Here is a 26668-nt window from a genome sequence, read left to right as displayed (position 1 = left end):
ATGAATAGTAAGCAAGTCAATTTTGATCCTATGTCATTATTATTATTATTATTATTATTATTATTATTATTATTATTATTATTATTATTATTATTTGGTAGAAATCCTATGTTATTAATTACCGCACTTTAATAAGAACTCGTTAAATTATAAACATGGAAAAAAATTAGTGGAGAAGAAAGGAGAAAATTCTTGACCGGGCTCCTATGATGCTTTAGCAAAGGATGATCAAAAGCGAGATTTTTGTTGAAATCGCACAATCAAATATGTCATTATTATCATAAGAGAAGAAATGTGAAGGAATACACCCATGAGTCTATTACATCAATAAAAACCCACATGGCTCAGTAATATGACATTCTCTTTATAGGCCTAAAGATGCAATTCATCAACAATTGACTTATGAATTAGGATTTAGGAATAGCAAATAAGTACTATTGTCAACAACAGTATTAGAAAATATATCATAAGTTCTTTCTTTCCTCCCCCTTGCACCTACACTTTTCGGTAGACAAATTCGCCAAATTACTTTCTTTTCTTTTCATTATATTATGTTGTATGACTTACTAATAGCAAAAGTTCTCCCCTGCTTTGGCAGGATGTTATTTATTCTTCTTTTTTTAGTTGATTATTTATTTATTTATTTTTATTTTTATTTTTTTTATTTTTTTTTTAATATTGGAACTGTAAAAGCATCAAGAGTTAATGCAATCATCATAAATAAGATGGTTACCTGTTACCAGCCACTTTCTCCTCTCTTTTTTAATGACAAATTGTATAGTTATGGCTTGCTATCCTCTCTTTTCTCTCTAGAGGTAGAATGAATAAAGAAAAACAATCAAAGAAGCAAATGTGCAGCTGTCTTCTTTCTCCTAAGCAAGTTTTCTCCAGATTCAGTTTGTTGATTTTTAATGACTTTTTAGCAGTGATTACATCACCAGTTGCTCGTTAATAAATCACATGAAAATGTCTATGAATGTTTTTTATGTAAAAATAATGGTTGGGAAATATAATTATTGAAATAATGAAATACCCTTAGATACTACTTTTGCTTATGAAATTTAGTGGTTGACAATCATTTTCTAATGTATTTTAAGATACGAGGTTGTATGTAATACTTTCGTTGACTTGATGTTTTGTTGACTTTGGGCCTTAATTACCCTGTAAATGTGGAGAAGTATCTTTATTGACTTGATGAATGTACTTACTGAAATCATGAACTTGAAACTTTTTGCCTAATGTCTCTATTGTCACCCCATTTAATTGGGATAAGGCTGGGTTGAGTTGAGTTCATATGGCATATGGCGAATTTCTGTCTAAGGTTTGTGATGTTGTAAAATAAAACTTTCGAAGAAGGTTGAAAAAATCAATAAATTTTATAAGAGTTGAACCATTTGACAAAATACAGATGAAAATTCTTAATAGATGGTGAGCAATATGGTTGACGTAGATCACAATATTCATAAAAATTGATATATGACTAGTGTAGACCATGTTCTTCAATCCAATGAAAAAACAACCAAAGCAGTTGTTAACATGGAAGAAAACCATGGCTTGTCGACAAACAAATTCTTGGCTTTGGAGAGAGAATTTCCAGATCTATGATGATTAATGTTCTTGATTGCAGGTTTATTAATAAGTTGCAGTTGTCTATCCAGCTTCCATGTCTTCTTCCTCCAATAAATTTGGGGGTCTGTCAGCTCCATCTCTGCCTCGAATAAGAGCTCATATGACCAAAACATGTCACACTGTTTTCAAGAACCATTGAAGCCAAAAAAATTTATAAGGCCTTATCTATAATCATCTTTTATGGATTTCCATGGTTGTATCCTTTTCATTAGAAGATGTCACTAAAAAAAAAAATTAAGAGATTATCCTATAAAAACCATAAAAATTTAAGAATCCATGTTATCTTGCTTTTTTGACTCCATCTTACAGTTATTATCAGGTAAATGAGGGAAAAAGGTTGACTCAAATATTTAGAACAGAGGTGTTACTTGTGTAGGCTTCAAAGCTTGTGAGTTCATCATCTCCTCATTAATGGAGCTCATCAAAGAAAATGTTTAGAAACATCTATAGTAGTCTCTAATGCCAGAGAACCTTATTTTTTAAAAAAATTGGGAAAAAATTAAGGTGGGTGGGGGAAGATTTGGAGGGGTTGTGGACAAGCCCTTGAGCTGTCACTGCCACCAAAGTGTGGCTTTTTTTTTTTTTTTTTTTTTTTGGGGTGGGGGGGTGTCTCTTGCTTGGTAGTGCCCCTTATAACTTGTGTAAAGTAAAGAGTATATATCTAATACGCACAGTTCCTTGGCATCCTTGGCATGTCGCAAATCAAATGCAATTATAATTTTGTGGTAGGTAGGCCCAAGATTCCCTTTTCGCATATCAAGTTTCAGTTCAAATGAAATTAACTGAGAGACAACAATGATTTGAGAAATTCTTTTTTTTTTTTTTTTTGGGTAAAAAATGATTTGAGAAATTCATGAATGTGAAAAGGTATACGTCAATACATGGATGTCCGAAAAATACAAGAATTCATGGATATACTAGGAGAATATATGATTGAATTTGAATTTGAAATTTGATATACAACCTATCCAAAACATTTTCAAATATCCTATGGTTAGGCTTACACATCAGCCTTCCGTGTGGCACAAATTGATGTGCAAATCACATAATATTAAACCTACCTAGACTACATAAAGTAGAAAACATTTTCCGCTAATTTTGAATTGAATTCTTCCTTGTTTATTAAGAAGGATTAATTTAGTTCACAAACCATGGTTTCCAAGAACAAAATAAAAACTGCACTAACCCTACTTTCCGTACAGGGATCAGCCGAGTCAGACAAGCCAGAATCGGGATTGGCCTAGGTTTTAAAACACTGTATCGCACCATCTCTTTTTATTGATCTTGAAAATTTTATGATTAGCCTCTGCGGTTTAGCATGGTTGATCCTGATTCTCCCTGATCCAACTCGGCCGATTCTTGTGCAGAACCCCTAGATGCCTGAAATATGCCGATTCTGAGGCTGATTTGGATCGATCCAAGCTGATCCAATCCAGTACTGATTCGCATCCCGATTCTGGGTTTTTATTTTTTAAACCCTGAATGAGGGCTTTAATAAACAGTTCTTAATCACCGAAGAAGAAAGTGAAATGCAGTTTAAGGATCATGGAATGCTTCACTTGGTTTGGAGGTGAGCTCTACTTAATCAATGAGCTTCTTCTAACCCCAAGACCATAGAAAAACCAGAAGGTTGACACATGCCTATTATATCACAAGTCAAACATAAAGAGAACTGGGTAGCACTTTCTTGTTCAGTGAACTTCAATGTCCAATTTTTCTCAAGTCAAAGAGAACTTAAGAACACATACAGAACTGGTAAGCACGATTGGTTCATGACCTGTCTGAAATTTTTTTATTCATCTCTGTAAAACACAATTTAATACACATTAATCTCATATTTATATATTTTGGAAGAGAAAGAAGTCATTTATTACCAATCATCACTGAGAGACCTACATTTTTATTTTTTAATATACCAACACAAGCATGCAACTACGATCAACATGTCTTCACTGCTTCTTAATATATCTCATATCTTCTGTAAATTAAGCTTTATATCTCTGTTCTTGATTTGAACTCGCAAGCTCGATGTTGTATAGAAGGACCCACAGAATAAATAAATTGGAACAGAACATGTAATGGTAGTTTTTTAATGGCAGCTGAGCTTAGATATCTTCTTCTGTCATTCTGTATCTCTATGAGTTAGATCCATGGCCGAAGCTTGCTAGCTTGGAAATGGGTCTGTCACATTTTATCTTCAGAACAAAACCCAGTTATCAAAAGATTAGCATTTGTGTTTTCTGGCGATATCTGCCATGAAAAGGCTTCTGGAGAAAAGGGAGATTCACTAAGAGTTTGGAGGGAACAGATTCAAACGATTACCAGAACAAACTCAAATCTGAGGGAGAAAGGTGAGGAAAAGAAAGTTAGAACCTGGCTTTTCATTTGTAATTGTTGGCTCAAATTTTAAATTCCAGTACCTTTCACCTTTTAGAGATTACTTTAGGCTGCAAAGAGATGAAAGGAAGCCAATGAGAGAAATCATTTTCAAATTGCAAGCTAAATTGTAGCTTCTTCCCAGTTTGAATTTTTCTCCAAGTCATCAAGCTTTTACAGTTTGGGCATTTTCATCAGCTTCATACCCTTAAAATTCCCAGTTTTCTGTTGAATTAGTATTAGCAAGTTTCATTGACATCTCTTAGAAACTTGAAGTGCATTGTAGTTTCTGAGCATTTTGCAGATCTTTGTTCAAACAGACACAGGTCCAAACACTTTTAAATGGACAATTACTCGATTCCCAATAAGAGTTATGATCTGCGTTATCTTCCATCTCCCTCCACGGATCAGAATGACCAATCTACAACAGGGACACCTGTGTACTCTACCATGAGTGATGATACTTTCACCTTCTGCCGGACCAACTCTGAAATCTCAACCCTATCAGACCGCTATGATGAGAACAACTTATCTGAAACAAGCTCGCCTTCGCGCTGGCCAAGTTCAAAATCTCTGAGCCGTAATCTGGCTGTCCTCTCCAGATCATCAATGAACAAACACTCTGGAGTGGAAGATGATGATGATGATGATGATGATCAAGAAGTTACAGATGCAGGTTGGTTGTCTGTAAGTTCTGTTGTAATCCTTCTGTCTATTCAATTCATCCAACGTATCCTGAACACTTCAGAGAATTCCTCAGATATGGAACTGATGAAGGAAAAATTTTCGAAGCTTTTGCTGGGGGAGGACATGTCTGGAAGTGGGAAGGGTGTCTGCACAGCAGTTGCAGTCTCAAATGCCATGACAAACCTCTATGGTATGTTTCTGGTGGCCACCTCCAAGGAAGAAATAGAAAGAACCATCCTACACATGGGTTTTTTTTCAACCTCATAACCAAACTTCTATGTTTAAATGCAGCTACTGTTTTTGGTCAGAACCTGAGATTAGAACCACTGCCTCCTGAGAAGAAGTCCATGTGGAGAAGAGAGATGAACTGTCTTTTATCCATATGTGATTTCATAGTTGAATTCGTACCTTCCACTGAAATCTATCCAAATGGGGAGGCTGAGGAGGTGAGAACTTGGCAAACATAGCCCATGCTTAGGGACACTAATCAATTTCGCTTTCTTTCATTGAAAGATACTAAATTTTTATCTTTCAGTTGACGATTAGCAGACCCAGAACTGATATTTGTATGAACCTCCCAGCTCTGCAAAAACTGGACACAATGCTCATGGTAAGAAAATAATGTCATTATGTCTTGATTTCCACAGTTACTAACCCACAGAAAACTGCTTTTCTTTTTGTAAATGTTAAATTCTGGTCTTTGGAGCAAAATAATGAGAAGGGTTCTTTCCACAGGAAATCTTGGATAGTTTCGAAGATCAGGAGTTCAAGTATGTAGAGCAGGGAAAGCTCTCTGCAAATGAAATTAATTCTGCATCATTCAGGCGGATTATTCATCGGCAAGAGGACAAATGGTGGTTGCCAGTACCATGTATACCTTCACGAGGCCTCTCTGATGAATCCAGGAAGCAATTGCAACACAAACGTGACAGCACATTTCAAATTCACAAGGCAGCCAAGGCTATCAACAATACCATTCTTGCTGACATGCAAGTCCCAGACACATACTTGGAAACCCTTCCAAAGGTAAAGCCTCCCTTGTAATCAGATTTTGAGTCCCCAGTTCTTGTCCTTCTGAGTCTCCTAAGATCCATGTAAAATCAGTTGAGTTCAGTTTTCAAATCCATTAACTTATGCTAATGTTGATTCTTGTTACAGAGTGGAAGGACCAGTGTTGGAGATGAAATTTACAGATACATGAACACCACAGATAAATTCTCCCCCGACTATCTTCTTGATTGCCTGAATATCTCTTCAGAACATGAAGCTCTTGAGATTGCAGACCGGGTGGAAGCTTCAACGTACACATGGAGACGCAAAGTATGCATGAGCTACTCAAAACCCTACTTAGAAATGTTCAAAGATATAAAGGCTGATGGGGATAAGAACTACACACTTGCTACTAGAGCAGAGAGTCTGTTGTTATGCTTAAAGCAGAGGTTCCCAGTACTATCACAGACAACCTTGGACACAAGTAAACTCCAATACAATAGGGTAAGTGTGTACAATGTAGTCCCATGTCTCTATGGTCTCTAATTATGTTAAACATGTCTAAGGATTGCAATGGAGATCATTTTTTGCAGGATGTTGGGCAAGCAATCTTAGAGAGCTATTCAAGAGTATTGGAAGGTCTAGCATTCAATATAGTAACTTGGATAGAGGACGTGCTATCTGCAGACAGGTTAATGAAAAACCAAGATCAGAGGAAACAATGAAGGAGTTGAACTCTGAAGTGGAAATATGAGGTTCAGTTGTCTTCTCTGGCCTCAATAATATGTATGAAGAAATTTCTCTACCCTATAGACACAAAATGATAAAAGGGAAACATGTTTGAATGTATAACACTCTCCAATGTTAGATTTAAGCTCAAAATTGTACACTAACACCCAGTAGAAGAATTCAGAGAATATCAAATAGATTTCAGAGCAAGATCATATTTGCAATTACAAGTACATATATAATCTTCTGTCTATACCCTGTAAGGGACTAGTGAGTCCCACTCATAAAGGCAACCTTTTTCCGGTTTTCAAAGATCGGACATGGAACCACGTCTGAGCTTGGGAGAGGGTTGAGGGGTCGAAGTTGGTTTCTTGATAGAACACGAAGACCTGAAAGCTTCCAATTGCGACTGGCATTTCAGGTGATCGCCCTTGTTCTCGTCCAAACACTTCTTCAAAGCTTCAACGTCGCAAGGAGACATGACCTTCTTCGCACCACTGTTATCCGTTTTCTCGTCCATCGTTTCTTCCCCAACTCAGAAAACTGAAGAATCCCAACTCCGATAGATAAAACCCTAATACATTCAGAACCAATCCACCTAAATACCAAAAAATTGAAACCAAACGAACCGTCAATTTCTTTATAAGGGAAGACAAGAAACAATGAAAGGTAGAGATGAACGTTTTAAGATTTAAAGGTTTCAGGAATTGGGAAAACCGAAATTGGAATCAGAAACAGCTCCAACTTTCAAAACCAAAAGGATATTGAGAATTTGAGATGAACCATTCCGACGACGAAGAGTATACAATCAGAGATCGAGAATTGGGTGCGAAGGAAATCATGAACTCACCGATTATCGGAGAAGGAAGGTCACAGAAATTCACGAACAGATTTTACAAACCCTAGACCATTGAGTTCATAAATGCAGCATGGATGATCACCATTGTTTCGCCATTCTGCCATTATACACCGATTGGAAAGGAAGTTGGGAAGGATTAAGGAACCAATTATGCGACTCCGTTTGGTTGCAAGGAAAATATAAATATTTATTTGAAAATTAAAATATGATACAAAATAAAATACTTTTTACGGAAAAAGAGCGCAAGATGATGAAGTACAGAACCCAGCGTACACTGTCTCACATAATGAGATATGAGACCCATAATGACACACAATCGCCCTTTCGTTCCTACGACCTATGTAAGCCCCATGTGAATGATATCATCCTTGCAATTTGCATGGCCATTAATGTGGCATGTAGATCCGATTAATGTTTAATTGGTTCAGTCTTTCTTAAAAAATTTAATAATGATAATAAAAGATAAAAATAAATTCAATCAATTATCAATATAATATGTAAAACCAACAATAAATAGTTTTCATAATCTCAAAATCAAGACCAAACTGAAATGGTTTGATTTATTTAATTCCGATTGGTTTCCTGCAATATTATGTATAACCTCAATCATTCAAATTAAGTGAAAATTACTGATTGTAACAAATAAATTTAGGAAGAAAATTATTACTTCGTGAAAATAAAAATAAGGGGTGTAATTCACATTATCGATACCAGTATTGGTCATTGTTGGTAGTTGGTACTGGTATAAGCCCACAGACAATCCCCCCTCCCCTAAAGAATACAATTTTCCTTTTTTTTAAGGTATCATTATGCCTTCTCCTGTTCTAGGACCAACAATCCACTATTGATCACGACCAATCCAATACCAATTTCTAATCCATGATACAAATTCACATTGTCAAATTTGGTACCTTTTTTAATATATATTTTTTTAACACAACTCAACAAATAAACTTATAAAGATAATAACATAATTCAACAAAGACACATAATTGTAGCGTTTAGCATGATTGTTTGGTTTGACTCAACTAACGGTTTTTTATCGAAGCAAATCCAGACTAAACTGAATAAATTTAACTTTTCAAGACTAAAGTCAAACATTTTAATTTTTAATATCTTTTTTTTTGGGGGGGTGGTCTGGAGAGTTAGATTTTAAATGGTCGATATTGTGGAAATTGATGATGATATGTAGGTCTTATACAATTATAGACAAAGTAAAAAAGGCCCGAAGTAGACTCCGAGAGAGTATTCTCTGACGCTCAAGTTAGTGTTTTGTGTAACAATAATGATAATGAGTTAAGAAAAGAGCAATAACAAGCCAAGATGTGAGATGATCCCTTCTCATGTGTTCTACCGTCTCATTATTAAAAAAAAAGATTTTTTTAGTGGAAACCCCTTCTTTATAAAATGAGACCAAAGGAATCTGTTTTCTATAGACTTCTTTATTTTCCTTCTAAGTCAAATAATCAATATCTCATGCCACATGTCAATTGCTCACTAGTTGATTATTTTTATTTGGTTTTGCTTTTAATTTTTTTTTTTTTCAGTTTTAAATTGACACCAACACCACTATTCATTTTGCATTATGAAAACCTTCTCTCTTCTTAATATTTAATTATAAAAAGATGAAAATATTTTCTTAAAATGTGAAATATATCTTCATTCATTTATATCTTTTCCCTTCATTTTCCTTCACTTCCCTCTCAACCAAATGAAGCGTGGGCATTAATAAACCATTATTTGGGTCTATAAGATAAGTGTTGAATGACTAAAACGCCCATATAGAACCTATCTAATTCTAATCGTCGTTCGTACGCCACTCTGAGAGCGCCAAAAAGACAGGTTTGAAAGGAAACGTCTACTTCCTAGTTACCCTGAAATTGAAACCACAGAGAGCGGAGGGAGCTTGAATAGGCATATTCTCTTTCTTGCAATTCTCTTCACAGATCTGATCAGTTCATGGCCTCGTCGACGCCGGCCTCAGTTCGACCTAAAGGCATTTCGGCTTCCAATTCAAGTCAAAGAGTTCGAATCGTGGGAAAAATCAGACCCTTTACTTATCTGGAGATTGAATCCTTTGGTGGTTCCCCAAATCCTTGGATTTCTGTTCAAAAACCAGAGCCAGAGTCGTCAGAAAGAGTGACAATCTCTTTCCATAACCAATTGACCAGGTAATCTTCTTCTTCTCCTTCTTACTTTCTAAGTTCATTAATTTTTCCTTATTTTATATAGGATTTATCATATGAGACGAAAGAGCTCTTATTTAACTTCTTTGGGTCTGCAGTCAGAAAGAGTCCTTCAAATTAGATTACTGCTATGATCAACATGAGGACGTTGGACAAATTTTCTCAAGAGAGGTGAGGCCACTGGTTTCAGGGATTTTCCGGGGTTTGAACGCCTCTGTGCTCGTCTATGGTGCTAGGGGTAGTGGAAAGACACAGACAATTCAGGTTTGATTTCATTCCTCTTGGAATTTTTTTTCTTTAGCTGTGATTATATTGTCGTCTTATATTTCCTTAGTTATGTTGGTTTTTTAAGGCGTGCAATTATGCAGGGTTCCAATGAAAACCCAGGATTGGCACCAATGGCGTTAGCTGAAATTCTATCTGTATGTGAGGAAAATGGAAGCTCAGTTACAATATCCTGTTATGAGGTGTGTCTGGACCATGTATATGATCTCTTGGAACCAAAGGAGGTATTAATCTTCGAAGATACTGGAGGGAGAATTGTGCTGAAGGGACTCTCTCAGGCAAGTTCAGATTTCATTTGGGAAAATATTTTGGGTTTCAAGAACAACAGTTCGCAAGGATTCTCTTGTGAAGTATCTATATTTCCTGCTCATTGCTTTTGTTTCCGTTTTTAATATTGGTATCTTTTTTCGTTTTTCCAGGTTCCTGTGAAGTCTATCACAGAATTTTACAAATTAAATTGGACCTCTCGGAAGCCAGTGCAGAAGCCCACAAATAATGTTCCATATAGGAGCCATAAGGGCTTGATTATTAGCCTTCTCTCCAATGATAAAAATCCCAGTGCTTGCCGTCTAGGCAAGATAATTTTTGTGGATTTGGCAGGTTCAATCTCTGTCCCACAAATTTAGTTCAGCAAGATTAGAAGAGTTCGTGTTCCTATAAAATGTTTTAATCTCTCTGTTTTTTCGCTTCTCATGGTATTATCAGCTCATGAGAGTACCAGGATGAACAAGTCACTGTGTGCCCTGCAGAATGTTGTGTATTCTCTGAATGTCAATGAACGGGTTCCATACCGGGAAAGCAAACTTACCCGCATGTTGCAAGACTCTCTTGGGGAACCAACTCAAAACTTGATTGTTACTTGTTTGGTGAGGCTCTTGATTTTTGAGTTTACTATTGTCTTTTGTATTTCCTTTGATCTAGTTTGTAATTTCATACACTTGGAATGTAGTTCCTAATATTATTATAAAGTAACTTACCTCTTCTCCCCCCTCCCCCCAATGGAGAACCCCTGCCTTTGCCAAGACACCATCAATGCAGTCAGTTGGGCTTCCAGATCATGCCTTGCTCTCAACCGCATCTGCCCTGATTCTATCAAGAAGACCAAGAGTGTAGGAATATCAATGGTGTACTTCACTCCAAAAGCTGGGAAAACCCAAAACCTCACCGCTTCTACAAAGAAAATGAACAGGTCCCAGTTGGAATTCTCTGGGAAGAATTCAACAGCAACCAAAGGAAGGTCTGTGAAATTGAAATTCGTAGCCTGCTTTTCAGGAAAGAATCATTCCACCTACTTGTCATAATGAAGCACTTTCTTTCTTATTTGTTTTTAGGAAATTATTTGATAGAGCCAATCCTACCATCAACTCAAGGCAAGTGATGTTCTGCACTCCAAAAACTGGGAAAACCCAAAACCTTACCACTTCTACAAAGAAACAGAATAGCTCCCAATTGGAATTCTGCAGGAAGAACACCAATGGTGTTTCAGCAGCAACAAAGGGAAGGTATGTGAAATTGAAATCATAGTCTACTTTTTAGGAGAGAATCATTTCACTTACTTATCCTAAAGAAACATTTTTTTTTTTTCTTATTTTTTTTAGGAAATTGTTTGATAGAGCCAATCATACCATCAACTCAGAGCAGGTATTGACCCATGATATATGCTCATGATGCCTTCCTATGTGTTACAAGAAAGAGATGCACATAGAAATTTTAAAAAACATGATTCCATTATGTGTTTCTTATTGAAATTATGAATGGGAAAACTTTCCTGTCACTTGAACTTCTCCCACCTTACTTAAAATTTTTATTTTTATGCTTTACCATGTATGATATGTTTGATCAATTGATATACTACTTGTATTCCCCAAAGTGGATTGGATCTTAGCTTAATTTCGTTTTCAATTTTACCAATCGAAGCAGGTTCAGATGTTTCCTGATTGGATACATGTTATAGTTTGTTTATATTTAGAATACATCAGTTCCATCTTACATATTCATTCATTGTAGGTATATTTTGTTTTTAACAAAGATTTGCCTTGACATTTAAACTCATGTTATCATCATTAGTTATAAAAAAAAGAATGTTTTATTAATATTCATGTAGGCCACAAACAGTAGTATGCTCTCATGTGAGAATTTATTTGTAGCTGACATTGGAATTTGAGGCAACTAAAATCCTATGCAGGAAATTTCATTACCAAGTGATCCTCATGCAATAGAACCTTCTAGTGTAAACGAGGTAATTCTTCTCTTTGTGTGTGTGTGTGTGTGTGTGTGTGCAATTACAATTAACTTTTCTTCTGGACTACAAAACCCTAGAGAACACATCTAAAATAAATTTGCAATAGTGGAAGCATTCAAATTTATCACCTTCTTGGCCCTAAAATGCTTTTTACAGAGAGTTCGTAGTTTGCCTGAGGTTAGCACTGGAACTAAATGCGATGCAAAAGCATTGATTGTGGCAGAAGGTAAGAAGCGTGTGGCTGCTTCAAGTTGATAAATTATATGATACATGGTTTTCTAAAATGATTTTTATGTCAATTATGTTAGAATAGGAGTAAGGGTATAAAAGTATACATGGAACTTTATGCTTTTATGTCTTTAATTGTAACATCCAGCATTGTAAGGGGGGATATTTGTAAAGTTCTACTCATATATGTAAATAATACTGTGTGGGTCACTCAAACACAATCTTTTCTCCTGTATCTTTTTTTCTTTTTTTTCCTCTTCCTTCTCCTTCTTCATCTTCCTCCATGCAATTAACTGGAATTAGTTCTCCTCTTACCTGTTCTGGTCCCTCCCTAACAGAGTGTAAACTCTTACCTAATTACAACATGTAAAATAGATATGTGGTTCTTGAGATTTTTAAGATATGGGGTTCTTAAGTTGATATTGATCTTTCTTCTGTTTCTTTCAATAATAAATTATATTTCCACATGTATCACAGAGAAGGAGATTGATATTATTGATGAAGTTAGCTCCAGCATATGTGTAATAGAAGGTAAGAGGATCTAGGTCCAGAAACTGATTTGAAGTACATGACATATGGCTTGCTAAGTCTGGTTCTTTTTTTCCCCTTTCCTCTGTCTCTTCGTCTATTAATAATATTGTAACAGGTGATGTAGATAAAGAAAACACAAGTACCAATGAAGTTGGATCACCACCATTAAGTACCAGAATAAGAGAACTCTCAAACTCTTTGAAGGCTCTCTCTTCTCCAACCCCATTGAGGATAAAGTTGCCATTAGAAGGTTGTAATTCATGCAACAATGAGGTCAGCAAAGACATAATGGAACCAAAAACTCCAAAAATCAAGCAGAGTGTGAGACCAACTGATAATTTGGAGATTGCAATAACTGGAACTCCTCGAGAGAAATTTAATTTGTCTAGTTCCGGACTGAAGGTGATCTCTACAGTTTATTAATTATTTTATCGTGTATTTCACTGATTCATCTATATGAGCTTATACCAAGTTTATCTTTCTAATGCAGAATTCCCTCATTCAAGAATTTCTGAAGTTTTTAAACACTGCAAACAAGTAAGTAATACTCCCTGTGAAAGCAAATAGCCTCAAACTAATGATGAGAATAATCGTGCCTGATTCACATAGGCTATTCCCTTTTTTTAAGTTCTTGTAGTCTAATTGGTCACACATTCAACAGGATAATTTCCATTGCCAGTTTTAAATCTGATGCCTTTAGACGAGTCTGGTTTTCTTCTACTAACCAGGGTACCATTTCTAGGTAGCTTTGAAAACTTGGGTAAATGTGACCCCATTAACACAATATGTAACCAAATTTTCATCATATATAATAAATTCAATACATTGCTCAGCAACTCTAGTTTGAATGGATTCTATTATCATATGATGCAACATTGTAGCCTCCTGTACGGTGGCTGATGTTATTTCAGAAGCTAGTCTACCTTACAAACCTCACTGAAATTACCTCAGAAGCTAGTCTATCTTACTGTAATATCACCCCTGAACTGTTTTGAAGTGTAATAGGAATATTCAAAAGGAAATCTTCAGAATATATGGGCATAAATATAGCTACACTGAGCTGTATGAGCATAATTTATGAAGCTCTACAAAGGAGAAATGTCCCAACATGTTTCCGCAATTCCCTTTGAATTTTCAGAGGCAGCAATGGCGGTGACATCCACACTGATTCTGTCTCCTATACTTGGTTATGGTTAGTACCGAGTCCTTGCCACCACAATGGAAGGTTTTAGTTATGTTTAAACTTTAAACTGCGTTAGATAAAGAAAATGTTCAAGATGACTTTGAGATGTTTCATTTATGTGGCATTCCTCCTTTTTTTTTTCTTTAGAGAAAAACCAATAAATCAACAAGATGGTGCATGTCATTCATAGCCATATCAGTGTTTGGGACTCGTACATTGGGTATTGAAGATATAATGAACATTATACCTCCCTTTGGAGATCATAATGATATGAGTCTTCTAGTTTCTCTCTGCTATCTAGGTTTAATTTCTATAGTTGGGATAAATATATATTTTGACTACACCTATCAAGCCATAGATACACTCATTTTGTAAGTTTGAGCTCCATATTTTGAATTAATACAAACTCATCGTTTCTTGCTATTCTCATCACAGGGAAGAATTGAAAGGAATGAAGGTAAGGTCCACTTTTAATATTTTAGTTTTCATTTTCTGCACTTTGTTTGCAATTTCAGCATGTGATATTTCTCTAGGGAATTGGAGAGAAAAGAGCTAATTACATACTCGAACTTCGTAATGAATCTCCGGAGCCCTTTAAAGATGTAATCACTCTCATTACAGATTTTATTTTTTATTTTTTTTTTTTTTTATGTACACTTCATTAAACATTTATTTTTATTCTTTTTCTTTTTGAGATATTAAGATTACATTTTCAATGGTTTGCAGTTGAGCGATTTGCAAAACATAGGCCTTGCAATGAAGCAGGTAGACTCTCTCTCTCTCTCTCTCTCTACATGTATATGTTTAATCAAGGGCATGCTTTATATTTTGTGGAGCAAAATGTTTTAATTGTTGTAACCTTTATACAGGTAAATGAGATGATGAAAAAGGTTGCTGGGGGACTCTTCAATTAGCTTGATTTTGTGGTTAGGAATCCCGACTGAATGTTTGGATTTCTGGTTGTTTGGTACTAGGAGAATGTGAAGCATTGGCAACTTGGAGTTGCCTCTATTCTTTTTTTTTGGTGGGGGGGGGTGTCTAACCCCATTTAGTTGGGGGTAATGATATGTTGTTGTTGTTGTTGTTGGACTTACAAAGTACCTGGAGCTTGAAACGGAGAATGGTTTTCTTATTTTTCTCTTCTTCTACTATGATCATGCTTTGGCTTTCATAAACCGGTGACCATGAAAATGACTCAATTGTAGTTGTTCCCATGCACTATATAAAAGGCACACCAACCCCTTCACATGAAGCTGAAAAAATGGTATATGCTCTTACCCAAAAAAAAAAGATATATGCTAAGAATTTCCCATGGCTTGGATATGATGGATCAAGTTCACTCCAATAAAGAGACCGGAGTAAGAAATTAATCAAAGAATTTGAGAGGGGTTCAGCTGAGACAGATTGGCCAGAATCAGGATTGACCTCAGTCAATTCTGATCTAAATCAGCCGCATTCGGCCTATCCAATTCTGATTTTTGAATCCATGGTGATGGGTTGCCCAAGTTCAAAACAAGTAAGGATCCCCGGGGGCACTTTCCAATTTAAATCAAATATGCAGGATCACATTCCTCACCGAGCAATCCACTTGAAAATTACAAACACGCCTAGAAACTGTTTTGCCCTGGACTGGTTTCTTTACATTCCCCATGTTACAGACCACACATTACCCTGTTTTCTTGGAACTACCAGATGCGAATTGTTATAATTGTCCATCCACAATCTAACTCAAATCTAATAACTAAAGCCCTCTTTGGTACAATTTCAGATTGATTTCATGAAATAAATCAACAGTAGTAACTGATAAAGAGATTGAAAATGTATGGTTGCATCAATTGAATAATTTCAAGAAATAGGAAAAGGTTTGGTAGTCCACTTTTGGGAATAAATTCTCCCTCAATTCCCTCTAATGAGTTAAGAATCTCAGGAAGTTGATCTTTACATGTGATTTGTAAGTCATAACGTATCAAAGGGCAAGAGAGAGACTTCTAAACTAACTCCTGAATTGTCTTTTGAGATATGGATGCCCGGGTGCTTACATTAAATATTCTATATTAATAGTTAGCAATGACGGTATCTGGGCAAGAAGCATCGGCTAATTCTGCACCAGCAGCCACAGTAATATATCGGGATGCAAGTATTATCCGGAATGATTAAGCGTAAGCATCCACTGCTCTGCACATATTCAAGTAGGAACTCATGGAGTTGCTTTTTTGTTGTCTGTTGTCAGGTCTTGCTTACTATCCATGAGTATTTGACGCACTTGGCAACAGTTGTACCTTCTCCTGGGGTGTCTCCGAGAGCCTGCCAGGAAAAAAAAGTCCTCTTCCTGTCCCCAGTCATACTCCGGGGTGTCCAAAGAAGAGGTAATCGCAATGCATTGCTCAGTAGACACAGCTTGGAGTGAGTGTTTCAGGGCTAACAGAACCAAAATGGCCACTTAAGAGGAAGCCAAACGAGCGCCTTCCTCAACGATTCAGGTATTGGTCTGTCATTCACCTCATCAAATGTTGAATCTGTGTCATGTAGACCATCTTCCTTTGCTCTTCTAGAGCAACTCCACCCATACAGAATTGATGCACTTGGTCCTTCAATCACAAACAACTTACACCAACCTCCTCCTTCACTTGCCTCTCTCTCATAGCTTTCCTCACGTCTGAGACATCCCTGCAACTCTTAGCAGAACCATGGATTTTTAATGGCAAGACGACAAAGTTCCAGATCAACCATATGAGTGTAGTTCTCTAACCTAGGCCTCTCTTTTTACTTAATTCACCGTCAGCTCAAAGAATTCAGTTCCCTTGTCCTTCAATCCTTGGTGACTACAAGCAGAGAGTAAGCTCAGGAAGGTGATCATTTAGCTCTAATGTAACCTTCTCCATCTGTGCTTAAGCAACCAGATCGCTTCCAGGCCCTAGCCTTGAACCCAAAAGCTGCAGTCATTGAGCTCCATAAGACATCTGCCTCTTCACATTCTGAGAAAGCCCTTAGTCTTCAAGACACCCCAATGACCAGAGAAAGGAGCTGCCTGTCCCTCCCATCCGCCCCTTCATCGCTGCCCCTCTCCCTGAATTGAAACATTAAAGGTGAAACAACTGTGTTCCCACTGCCCTGTCTTCCATGTCCCACCACCAGCCCATGTTTTGAGCCGTTGTCCACAACGTGCTTATTAAAGTGTAATACAAAATTGAAATTGAAAGAGTATCAATTTCAAAATTGAATATCTTATCCTAAGCCATTTCAAGATTTCTATCGAAATTGATTTAAAAGTTAAAAAGTGTAAAAAGTCATACCAAACAGCTACCGAAATGGATTCATCCCCTAAAATAATTTTCAAATAACATGACAAAAAAATGCCTAAGACTCCGGTTGCATCTATTTCCAAGGCCTCCATAAAGGAACAGTATTCATTTTGTACAGAAGTCACTAATTTCTGCGTAGCTTATATGTTTTTTCTTTGGGGGGGGGGGGGGGGGGGTGGTGTTTAGGGACCATCAAGTAAACTGAGGAGCTCGAAAAACATCTACAGATCATTCTTGAGATATTTCATCCTTCCCTCATCTCAATGGCAAAAAATAATTCTCTATATATACAACAGCCTCCCAGACGCGCCTGCTACGGTACAACATGAAGGGGGACATCAAAGGGTTAGTAGCCTAACAGGTATTGGGACCAAGAGCTGGTGAGACTGTCAGGAAGACATCTCCCATTACAATTGCCCTTGCCCTGAAGATCTCCCAGACAGTTTTCCCCGGCATGGAAGGCAAAAGGGCCTGCAAGCAAAGAAACGCAATCTCCATGCCAATGATGCATATAAGATGAACACTGTATATAACCCATTCTGGGAGAAGACCCAACCTGGCCAAAAAATTATAGCAATGAAAAATCAGCTGTCATCATCCACAGCTCCAATGTAAGTAAGGTCGGTTCTTCTTACTCTCACAGCCCCTTTAAGCCAATTGCAAGCCTTCAGATTAGCATGGTCACCACCAACACCACCATTACTGTTGCTAGAAGAGGGGCCTGAACCCGTCCCATCTTCCAATAGCATCCAAGGGTCAACTTCCAAGTCTTGGTCCTGTGACGGCAATAGCTTGGATTTTCCTGATAAGTTTGTGGCAGATCGAGGCAGAGAAACTGGGATCCTTGGCGGTGCATTTAAACCCCCCTGTTGGAAGCTAGGAACTGAGATGCTGGCTTGAAGCACAGCAAGAGATGCAGTTGAGACTGCTGGTGGTTGACAAGAAATGGAGCATGGCAAGGAGGGGGGGAGCATCGGCATTGCAGTTTGGATGCGCCACCGTACATTCTCTGGCAGTTGCATGTGATCCAAGTCATTCTGCAGGAGGGGAAGAAATAAGAAAAATAAAACAGGGAATAGTTTCAAAGCAGATACTCCCCTAGCCACCTAGTGAGAATTTAACCATCACGAACAACAGCCAAGAATTGAAACAGAAATGTCAACCAGATCGAACCTGTAAACTCTCTGCCACCTCACGATCAAACACAGAAAAAAATCTAGGAGATTTTACGGTTGACTTGGAGGCAGACTTTGGCTTCAGCCAACTTGGCTTGCAACTGCTCAGTAACCCATGAAATACAGACAAAAAGCGGTCGAAGAGTCTGTCTCCAGAAAGATCCAATGGGGAAGCACCCAATACTACCATTGGCGAGTCCACCTCCCTTTTGTTTGAATTTCTCCGCATGGGCTGAAATGACAGATCTGCATCCTCATGCACCACTCGACTTCCAAGGAGACGAAGTATGACCAAGGCAAGCATGTGCCTCATGTCCCTGCCAGATGGCTCCCTAAAAATATCCAGTAGATGTGACTCAGGTCAACAAGAATGGATGACTTGTTTCTATTTTTGGTTAGTTTCTTCTCATCATCATATACAAGCAATCTAATTATAGAAAAACATGCAAACATGAAGACAATCCTTGAATTTAGTCACTCAAACCTTTCCATCACAAACATGGAATGAAGTTTATAATCACTTCATCCCAAACTGCAAATAAATTTATAAGAATACTAATAAAAGGATAAGCAATACAACCTAAGATATAGAAAAAATGACCAACAGATCGATTTCAGTTTCAGAATTCCAATCTTCAGAAACTGGGTGAAGCCTCCAAAAGTCAAAAGCAGCTCAAAGAAAATTCAAGGGACTCAAGTAGTCTAACACTACTACCACAATTAAGTGTCATCATGGCAAGAAAGATACAATCATCACACATTTGTCTTCACTATGTTTATAAAAAAGCTTGATCGATTTCACCTAGATATTAACACAACTAAAAGCTGCCAAATGTAATCCTATCAAATTAGAATTCTCGTTCTTTTTTGTTGTGTGTGGGAGAAGAGGGGGGGGGGGGAGGAAGGAGTGGGAAAGAAGGCTAAAGAGAAAAGGAGTAAATGAGTATAAGGATGGATTCTATCAAATAATTTATTCAGGGAAGAAATAACGGAGGGGAGAGTGAGAAGGTCAAAAAAAGAGAGACTACAGAAAAGAGAAATGTGAAATCCTTAATCCTCATCCTGAACAATATTTGCTCCTCATCCTACACATTGTTTCCAGCAATCTGATACAAGCTTCCAAACCACAAGTACCTTAAACCTTTGGAATCACATTTTCCACGACAGCAGACATGCAAAGGCTTCTACAACCGCATCATGACAAATTAAGGAAGTAACTTTGGGAAGTATATGCATATATGAACTGTTATGACAGAATGTTTGTTTCTATATTTATTAAACACTGATATTATACATAAATATTTCTACAAATGTCTCTAGATTGTCAGGACATCGATGTTAAGGTCAATCAAAATTATCACCCATTATCGTTACAATGGTTATTACATAGCGAAGTAAATAACAAAATTGCATTCAACGGCTTATATAATGGAGAAGTAAAATTTTTTGTGGTTGGCAAACGTGGACAAAACTGGGGTGAGAGTGAGGTGGCGATTCTAATCATTGGATGTCTAGGAAATAAACTAAATAGGCCAAGTGTAGAGTTTGGGCCTCAAATTCAATCATTTATTCTCCATCTACTCCCATATATGCCCATGCAACCCCCATACTGCTGTGCACCCTCTTAGTAGACTAGGATTTTCCATGCTTTGTTTTGCCATATGGTCAACTCCGATTGGACTAAAACTTTACGGGGGACCTTGGAGTCTACCTGTCCATCAAATTTTCAGCCTCAAATGATTGCAGTCTATAAAAACCCTCCCTAATTGAAATCCTCAAAAGTTGATCTAGAGAATAAGCAAGGTCTTCACACACCAAACTCATCATAGAGTAAGTAACAGGCTTAATTTTTTTCAGCACAACCTGCAAAAGTTGTATAACCTGACTGTGTCCATCCTTTTTTTAAGGAGGGTACTAATTTGGTCATTCTGGTATTTTATCAGTCTAGAATATGTTAGTTAAATTGGTGTATAGGCACACCAACACCTACACACACAGCAAGTGTGGGTGGGGTCCTCAGCTAAAACATCAAAGCATATAGTTACCTATCTCCATATATGATTGGAAGCAACCTCAGGAGGAACTGCAAACGCAACCACATTGAAGCTCGCAGTGCTGCTGAAGAGGGTGGTGCAGAATCAACTGTTCCTGTTGTTCGTCTACCCAACCCAGGACTGCCACTCTTTGGCACCTTGCGGCTGTTGCCTTTGTTTGTAGCAGATTCTATCCCAGAGGGAGCTGTTCCAGCTTGCTTACCAGCACCACGAGTGGCTGTATTAATTTGTTGCTCAATACTAATCATCTGCTTGATTAAATCATTTGCAAATGCAGTGCGCGAGTCATTAGAGCTCCTATCTATGCAAGGAAGAACTAGATCAACAAGAGCTCTCTCTGTTACGAACTGTTGACTGGAATTTAAGCCCTCAGCATTAAATGACTGTGAGGCCACTCTTCCTAACCTCTTAACGTCCACGCCATCTTCTACAACCTCCCCTTCTTCAAGAGAGCTTGCTTCATACTTTCTCTTTTCTCCTCTGACTGCTGATAAATCAGCAGTAAAGTTTGACCAGCCCCAAGGCTTCCAAAACTTGACCTTAGTTGGAAGACCTCTTTGCTGAGCAACACTAAGAAGTCGCTGTCTGATGGACTTGCGTCCAAAAAGAACACCTTGTCCTGCTAAGAACCATTTAGCATGCAACAACAGAGACTCCTCTAAGGATCTCCCAAGTAGATGAACTACTTCTGAATAAAGAGGAGCAGCATCAGGTCTGACCAGTAATCTTGTGAGGACAATATCGGTGAAATTGTTCTCATTCTCAGAGAGAGAGAAATTGTCAGCATTAGGAGAAAGAGACCGAAAAGCCTCTACTAAGGAAATATTATGGGTCTCAATTTTTTCAACAAGAGCCTGTTCATTCAGAAGAAGCCGAAGTTCAACCCACTGCCAATGAAATTTTGCTGGCTGAAGCCTATCCAAGATGTGTACAAGCTGGTCCTGAAGCTTCATCTCATTTTCTGCATGTTGCACTTTTGACTCTCTGGCCCGAGTTCCCTCATCCTGTGGAGTTGCAGACGGTGGCATTTTACAATCAAGGACTGCATTTAGGAAAAGCCTCGCACGAAGGGGAACAAATGCCTTGGTTTTGAAGTGTTTGTCAGGACCATGCATTTCAAGCATTGCAGCAAACTCAGTATCACCAACATCAGAAGCTAGGAGATCATAGAGAGCATGAGTATCTCGTAGACATACATCCCTGAAAGGCTGGTGCTTGATTGCATCAGCAATTGCCAATGCTAATGATTGGTAAAATTGGACATCTTCACGAATTGAGATATTGGTGAGAATGTATGTCCTCCAAATCACCAATGCAAAGATTGAATAGGCGGGAGGGAAGACCAAGCTAAGAGGTAGCATTCGCTGCATCCTTGAAAGAGCTAAGATATATGGTTCACCAAGGAGCTCCACAACTAGTCCATCACAAACCATCCTGCAATTCCCAATAAGCAACCTAAACCAGTGCACATAGACATCAATGGAATTGTCTACCTTATATCGAGAAATCCCATTTGAACTGGATCTTGCACTCCTTATAAACTGCAGAACATCCAAACCTTCTTTTATTCTCAAGACAGATACCATTCTCTCTAGGCTAGTAACTCCATGAACAATTACCCCAACAACAAGTGCCGATACAGCAGCCACAATTTTTCCTGCCCTCCCAAGAAGCAATTTCGCAGAATTGTTCAACATTTCATTTGGCAGGTTCATATTGGACTCTTGGGCTTCAGGGGACACCTGAAACTGACTGCGAGGAGCCTTTCCAGGTGCAAAGGCTCCTGCAACAGCAGAAGAAGCTTCTGTTGCGAAAGCTATCTCAAATACACGGCTCTGCCGCTCTCCAAGAGCTTCCTTAAGTAAGCAGAGGCAGGTTATGTGAATTTGTGTGAGACGTTGAGCAAAATTCAGTGAGCTTATTGTGGATGGGAAGTTCTGATAATTACCGCCTGGTGTGAAATCAGGCAATTTTGCTAAAGCTGGGCCAACATTACTGACAATAGCAGAAATGGCAGAAGCCACAGAAGAGGGATCCCCCTCTTGAGCCGTACCACCGTTCTGCCTAATGCAGTCCATTAGCCCCAGAACAATCTGTTGAGCTACTTGATATCCATCATCCCATTTCTCCTTGGTAGCACTTTTTGGATTACCCAATGCATATGATTTCCTTTCCTTGCCATAGAAATAATGCACAGCTTCCTCAATATGTCTTTGCACTACCTCTTTCATGCTAGGACCTGATCGGGATAACCGCACACTAATCTTCTGACGGAAGAAATCATCAAGATCCTCTACTCCTGCTGGAACTCCAAGTGAATATTCACCATCAACTGATCGTGTAGATTCAAGTTCGGCAAGAAGCTTTTGATCGCATGTTACCTTGAAATTATTTTCCCATTTCACCACACTGGCCACATTTCCATATTTCTTCAACAAATTTCTAGCATAAACAAAGGCTGCCGAACAAGATGCCCTTCCATTGGAGGTCATGACGGCCACAGATCGATGCATTGCAGCAGAGAGTGCTTCAGGAATAAGATCAGTTGCTACAAGTATGTTCTCATACCTGAATCCACACAATAGCTAATCATATTGGATGAAATGCAGATGTAAAAGATCCATAAGAACTTAAGAAGCCACAGTGTTCCAAGCCCAATACTATAGCAAAATCAAAGACGCAATAGTGCATCTGGTTCAAGAGATTGCTTAAAAGAATAGAATAAAATCATGGAAACAAATAAATATGCCAGTTCTACCTAGTTGGAAGTTGGCACATCATGACACTAAGATCTCAGTCACCTGAAGTCAGACATACAGCAGGGGTAGGAAAAGCATAATTATTGACCCAGGGAAGAGGCAGTGCCTGAAAATCTTAAAGATTACATAACGAAATTGAATCAAGTAATGAGACAGGTCTGTTATGCCATTGCCACATACATTGATGTAGATCGAAGGAGGGAAGAGAAGATAGTCCTGCAGTATTGTTCAAGCCAGCCTAGCATCGAACCAGTCCTTGGGTTGGGCTTAGTCCAGTCATGGACCAAATTTCCAGCCCATTAAGTATCACCTAATAAGTTCTTGCATGGGACAACAGCTATCTGCAATCCTAATTTATTTTGTTGCTATTTTGAGATGTTATTAGATACTATTTAGATTTCAGTTGTTTCCTTTCCTTTTAATTCAAGTAGCTTGCTGTTCAAGGCCCACACCATGCATGGGACTCTTTTAGTCTGTTTCCTTATTTTTGTTCAGTGCTATCAGCACTCTATATAGTTGTAAGAGCCTTTAGTGCTCAGATATGAGTGAATGAATGAAAGAAGGTTTGGTTTTAAAGCCATGGCTGTGAGATGCAGTGAATTTAGGTGAAATGCCTAGTTAGTGAGAGAGACCAAGGCCATAGGTGAGAGGCCTTGGTCATACCCCCCCCCCCCCGGGTTTTCTTCTCTACCTTTCTCCCTCAAGTTTCTATTTCTATATCTCTGCAACCAGTGTTGCTGTGAAGGAATACCGCGACACCCTCTCACTTATTTTGTTGCTGTTTGATCCTATAAAGTCGGGTCCCTCAATTCTCCAAGGAACTGGTGATTGGAAGCTGATCAATCAACCCTGTGGCACTCTTGATTGATGTTCTACTGCAGCAACATTCAAGTCCCTGCAACTCAAGATCTATCTATCAGTTTTGGCCCAAACTTTGGGAGGATATTACCCTACTCATACTCTTCATTCGATTTAAAAAAATCCTGTAGCTGTAAGTTTCAAAAATTCTCATGGAGTTCCTAATTTGTTTTTGAGCCATTATCCCTATCCTGTCATCAGATGTGGCGGTTTTTCTGAAATCTGAAGTAATATTGAGCACCACAGACCTTCCAATCGAGGGGAGTTCAAGCCCCATCCATGGTGCCAGTTGGCTTCTATTGTTAAATTGACCAATAGTTTCTATTTTGAGTTATTCACTTAATAATTTTGGGATCCTTTCATATTTCATAATCTGACAACCAGAATTGACTGCAGTTTGGAAGTGTCATACCCATAGTTGTCAAAGGCAACAAGGCGACCCAAGGCGGTGGAGGGGTGCCTAAGCGCATAGGTGACAAGGCGCCCACTAGGCATTGCCTAGAAGACCAAGGTGCCCAAGTGTTATTTTTTAGAGAAATTACACTGACACCCCTGAACTTTGGTCATAAAAAAAACGCCCTCCCCTGCGTTTTCAAGAATGACAAGAACACCCCCTACAGGTTTGAAAAAAGACAAACACGCCCACATCGTTAGTCTTCTGTTAGTTCTTAATGTGAAAGACTATTATACCCTCACCTCAAATATAAAAAAACATCCCTAAGTAAAATGACTATTTAACCCTTTAATTATCTTCAACATAAAAAATCTCCAAATCAATGTCAACCCTACGATTCAATACTTCAAACAAATCCACTCTCAGCCTTATGATCCAGGGTTTCTAATCGCATTGGACACCTTGGCCTAGGGTTTCGTGGAAGCACAGAGTGGTGGCGCTAATGGAGAAATTGCAAGTCTAGGGGCAGCCAGCCATGGAGAAGGTGACCAATATATGGTTCTCACGCCCAAATATTTGGCGAAGGTCAGCCATGGTGAGGCAATTACACAGAGAGGGAGAGTTTTTTTTTTTTGGGTACAAGAAGGGAGAGGATTGAAGATGGTTTTAGTTGTTCATTTGTTATAAACTATATCGGAGATCAGAAGCTCTGAACCATAAGTCAAAGCTGAAAGCTTTAGAGTGGCGGTGAGGTCTCTAAGATGTGAGGGCAAACAATGTATGCTATCAGGAAACAAGCAAGCAAGCTCATACAAATGCAATTTTTGGATGTAATCGGTCCCTAAATCCTAAGATTTTCCAAACATATGATCTTACTACCTTCTCTGCATCTCATTAAACATCTTTCCGCAAACCCAGGAATAATCCCAACTGAATGAAATCCCACTTGCCACAGATCAACAAGAAGCTTCAGCCCTACAATCCTCGAAGCATCTACCTCCAAATTTGAGTTCCAAACCAAGCTCCCACTATGGTCTCTTAACTGCAACCCCAAACTTTAACACTCGATTTCACATAGGGGAAAATGGTGGTTTCAGCTCTTCTGTCTGTGGATATTATGGGGTCTCCTGAAAGTAGATTCGGTTGTGGTTAAGCAAGGAGAATGCTCACGGCTACCTGAGGAGAGGAAGGAGATGGGAGAGATATGAGGGTGAGTTGCAGGCTGCAGCTTCAAACCTTAGTCGTTAGTCCCTTTTTTTTTTCTGGTAGAACCTTAATCAATGGGGGTATTTTGGCCATTTACGAAAATAAGTAATAGTTACATCATCACTTAATGGGTTAGACTAATGGCGTGGGTGTGTTTGTCATTATTCAAATCTATAAGTGGTGTTTGTGTCATTCATGAAAACACAGGGTAGGCCATTGATTTATGGCCAAAGTTTAGGGGGTGGCAATGTAATTTTCTCTATTTTTTATTTCCCCCCCCCCCTTTTTAAACATTATTTAGTATGCTACATATACCTTAGTTCATCAAAAAGCAACGTTAAGCCATATCAAGTCATCAAAAATCAACATTAAGCCATACCAATCATAAAAAATCAACATTTACAAAAATGTTCTTGTTCTCTAATAAGTTTGACAAGTCAAATGATTTTATTTTTACACAAGAATTTTGTATTAGGTAGAGCACAAACCTAGCTTTCCAAGAAATCCAAGATTGCTTAAATCTGACTTATATTGAAGGACTTATGTTCCGGTCAACCTCATTTGGTGTGCGCAAATGCAGTTTAAAATTGCCCTGATGGAAATAAATTTTTAGACATCAAAACAAATGCACCCTTTTGGTTTTCAGTGATGCTCTATCACAATAAGATTTATGAATTTTTTAGATTTGAGAAAAACCCTAGCATTTGAAAGTTGAAAATCACCCCTACAACCAAAAATTCAGTTGTTGTTCTTGAACTGGGGAGCTGACATTTTACCCTCTTTTGGATCTGAAAATTTTTAAACTATTTTCATTAAAATTCATTAGGGAGGTGTTCACTTTTTATGAATAACTTAATTACTTTAACGATATTTGGCATGAATAGTGCCAAACCTGGTTCAATACCATTTCAAGGCGCCTTGCACCAAGGCAACAATAAGTGCAACAGTCACCTTGACCCCCCCAAAAACCTGCCTGGATGCCTAGGTGACGCTTT

The 26668-nt window shown here is 38.2% G+C and overlaps 3 protein-coding genes and 1 long non-coding RNA gene across 6 annotated transcripts in view; 2 read left to right on the top strand and 2 right to left on the bottom strand.

Moving 5' to 3' along the window:
• Positions 1-3435: 3435 nt before the first annotated feature.
• LOC122080805 (rop guanine nucleotide exchange factor 3-like) lies at positions 3436-6414 on the top strand. Its single transcript, XM_042647660.1, has 7 exons — positions 3436-4681; positions 4766-4882; positions 4984-5138; positions 5228-5302; positions 5428-5718; positions 5851-6186; positions 6276-6414. The coding sequence occupies exons 1-7, from the start codon at positions 4348-4350 to the stop codon at positions 6405-6407; spliced, it is 1440 nt and encodes a 479-aa protein (XP_042503594.1). The 5' UTR covers positions 3436-4347; the 3' UTR covers positions 6408-6414.
• An 89-nt stretch (positions 6415-6503) lies between these two features.
• Positions 6504-7418, bottom strand: LOC122080806. The gene is made up of 2 exons (XR_006140914.1): positions 7262-7418; positions 6504-7009 (listed from the first exon to the last, which is right to left on the bottom strand). It is a non-coding gene; the product is annotated as an uncharacterized LOC122080806 (long non-coding RNA).
• A 1689-nt stretch (positions 7419-9107) lies between these two features.
• Positions 9108-15100, top strand: LOC122081141 (kinesin-like protein KIN-10C). Its single transcript, XM_042648129.1, has 17 exons — positions 9108-9441; positions 9555-9720; positions 9825-10019; positions 10161-10341; positions 10447-10607; positions 10746-10978; positions 11073-11243; positions 11340-11382; positions 11927-11980; positions 12140-12209; positions 12689-12742; positions 12858-13144; positions 13233-13279; positions 14361-14382; positions 14459-14527; positions 14652-14690; positions 14795-15100. Exons 1-17 carry the CDS (start codon positions 9230-9232, stop codon positions 14837-14839), a joined length of 2049 nt encoding a protein of 682 aa, XP_042504063.1. The 5' UTR covers positions 9108-9229; the 3' UTR covers positions 14840-15100.
• A 2179-nt stretch (positions 15101-17279) lies between these two features.
• The window catches only part of LOC122080986 (mediator of RNA polymerase II transcription subunit 12-like), a 31081-nt gene continuing 21692 nt past the window's right edge, over positions 17280-26668 (bottom strand). For all 3 annotated transcript variants that reach the window (XM_042647889.1, XM_042647888.1, XM_042647891.1), the window contains 3 exons: positions 20448-23024; positions 18401-18734; positions 17280-18264 (listed from right to left, as the gene is read on the bottom strand). In XM_042647889.1, coding sequence (XP_042503823.1) covers positions 17812-18264; positions 18401-18734; positions 20448-23024 — 3364 coding nt within the window. In that variant the 3' untranslated portion in view covers positions 17280-17811. The remainder of the gene's footprint in view (positions 18265-18400; positions 18735-20447; positions 23025-26668) is intronic.

This window comes from Macadamia integrifolia, chromosome 6, assembly GCF_013358625.1.
Source record: "Macadamia integrifolia cultivar HAES 741 chromosome 6, SCU_Mint_v3, whole genome shotgun sequence".
NCBI lineage: Eukaryota > Viridiplantae > Streptophyta > Magnoliopsida > Proteales > Proteaceae > Macadamia > Macadamia integrifolia.
Note: the sequence above shows the minus strand (reverse complement) of the source record. Positions and strands in the feature narration are given on the sequence as shown.

Excerpts from the sequence above, each read along its gene's own strand:
- LOC122080805 (XM_042647660.1), top strand. The coding sequence starts at position 4,348 with ATGGACAATTACTCGATTCCCAATAAGAGTTATGATCTGCGTTATCTT. Across the intron at positions 5,139-5,227 it reads CAAATGGGGAGGCTGAGGAG|TTGACGATTAGCAGACCCAG; the intron begins GTGAGAACTTGG and ends TTTATCTTTCAG. Across the intron at positions 6,187-6,275 it reads GTAAACTCCAATACAATAGG|GATGTTGGGCAAGCAATCTT; the intron begins GTAAGTGTGTAC and ends CATTTTTTGCAG.
- LOC122081141 (XM_042648129.1), top strand. The coding sequence starts at position 9,230 with ATGGCCTCGTCGACGCCGGCCTCAGTTCGACCTAAAGGCATTTCGGCT. Across the intron at positions 12,210-12,688 it reads AGCATTGATTGTGGCAGAAG|AGAAGGAGATTGATATTATT; the intron begins GTAAGAAGCGTG and ends CATGTATCACAG. Across the intron at positions 12,743-12,857 it reads CAGCATATGTGTAATAGAAG|GTGATGTAGATAAAGAAAAC; the intron begins GTAAGAGGATCT and ends ATATTGTAACAG.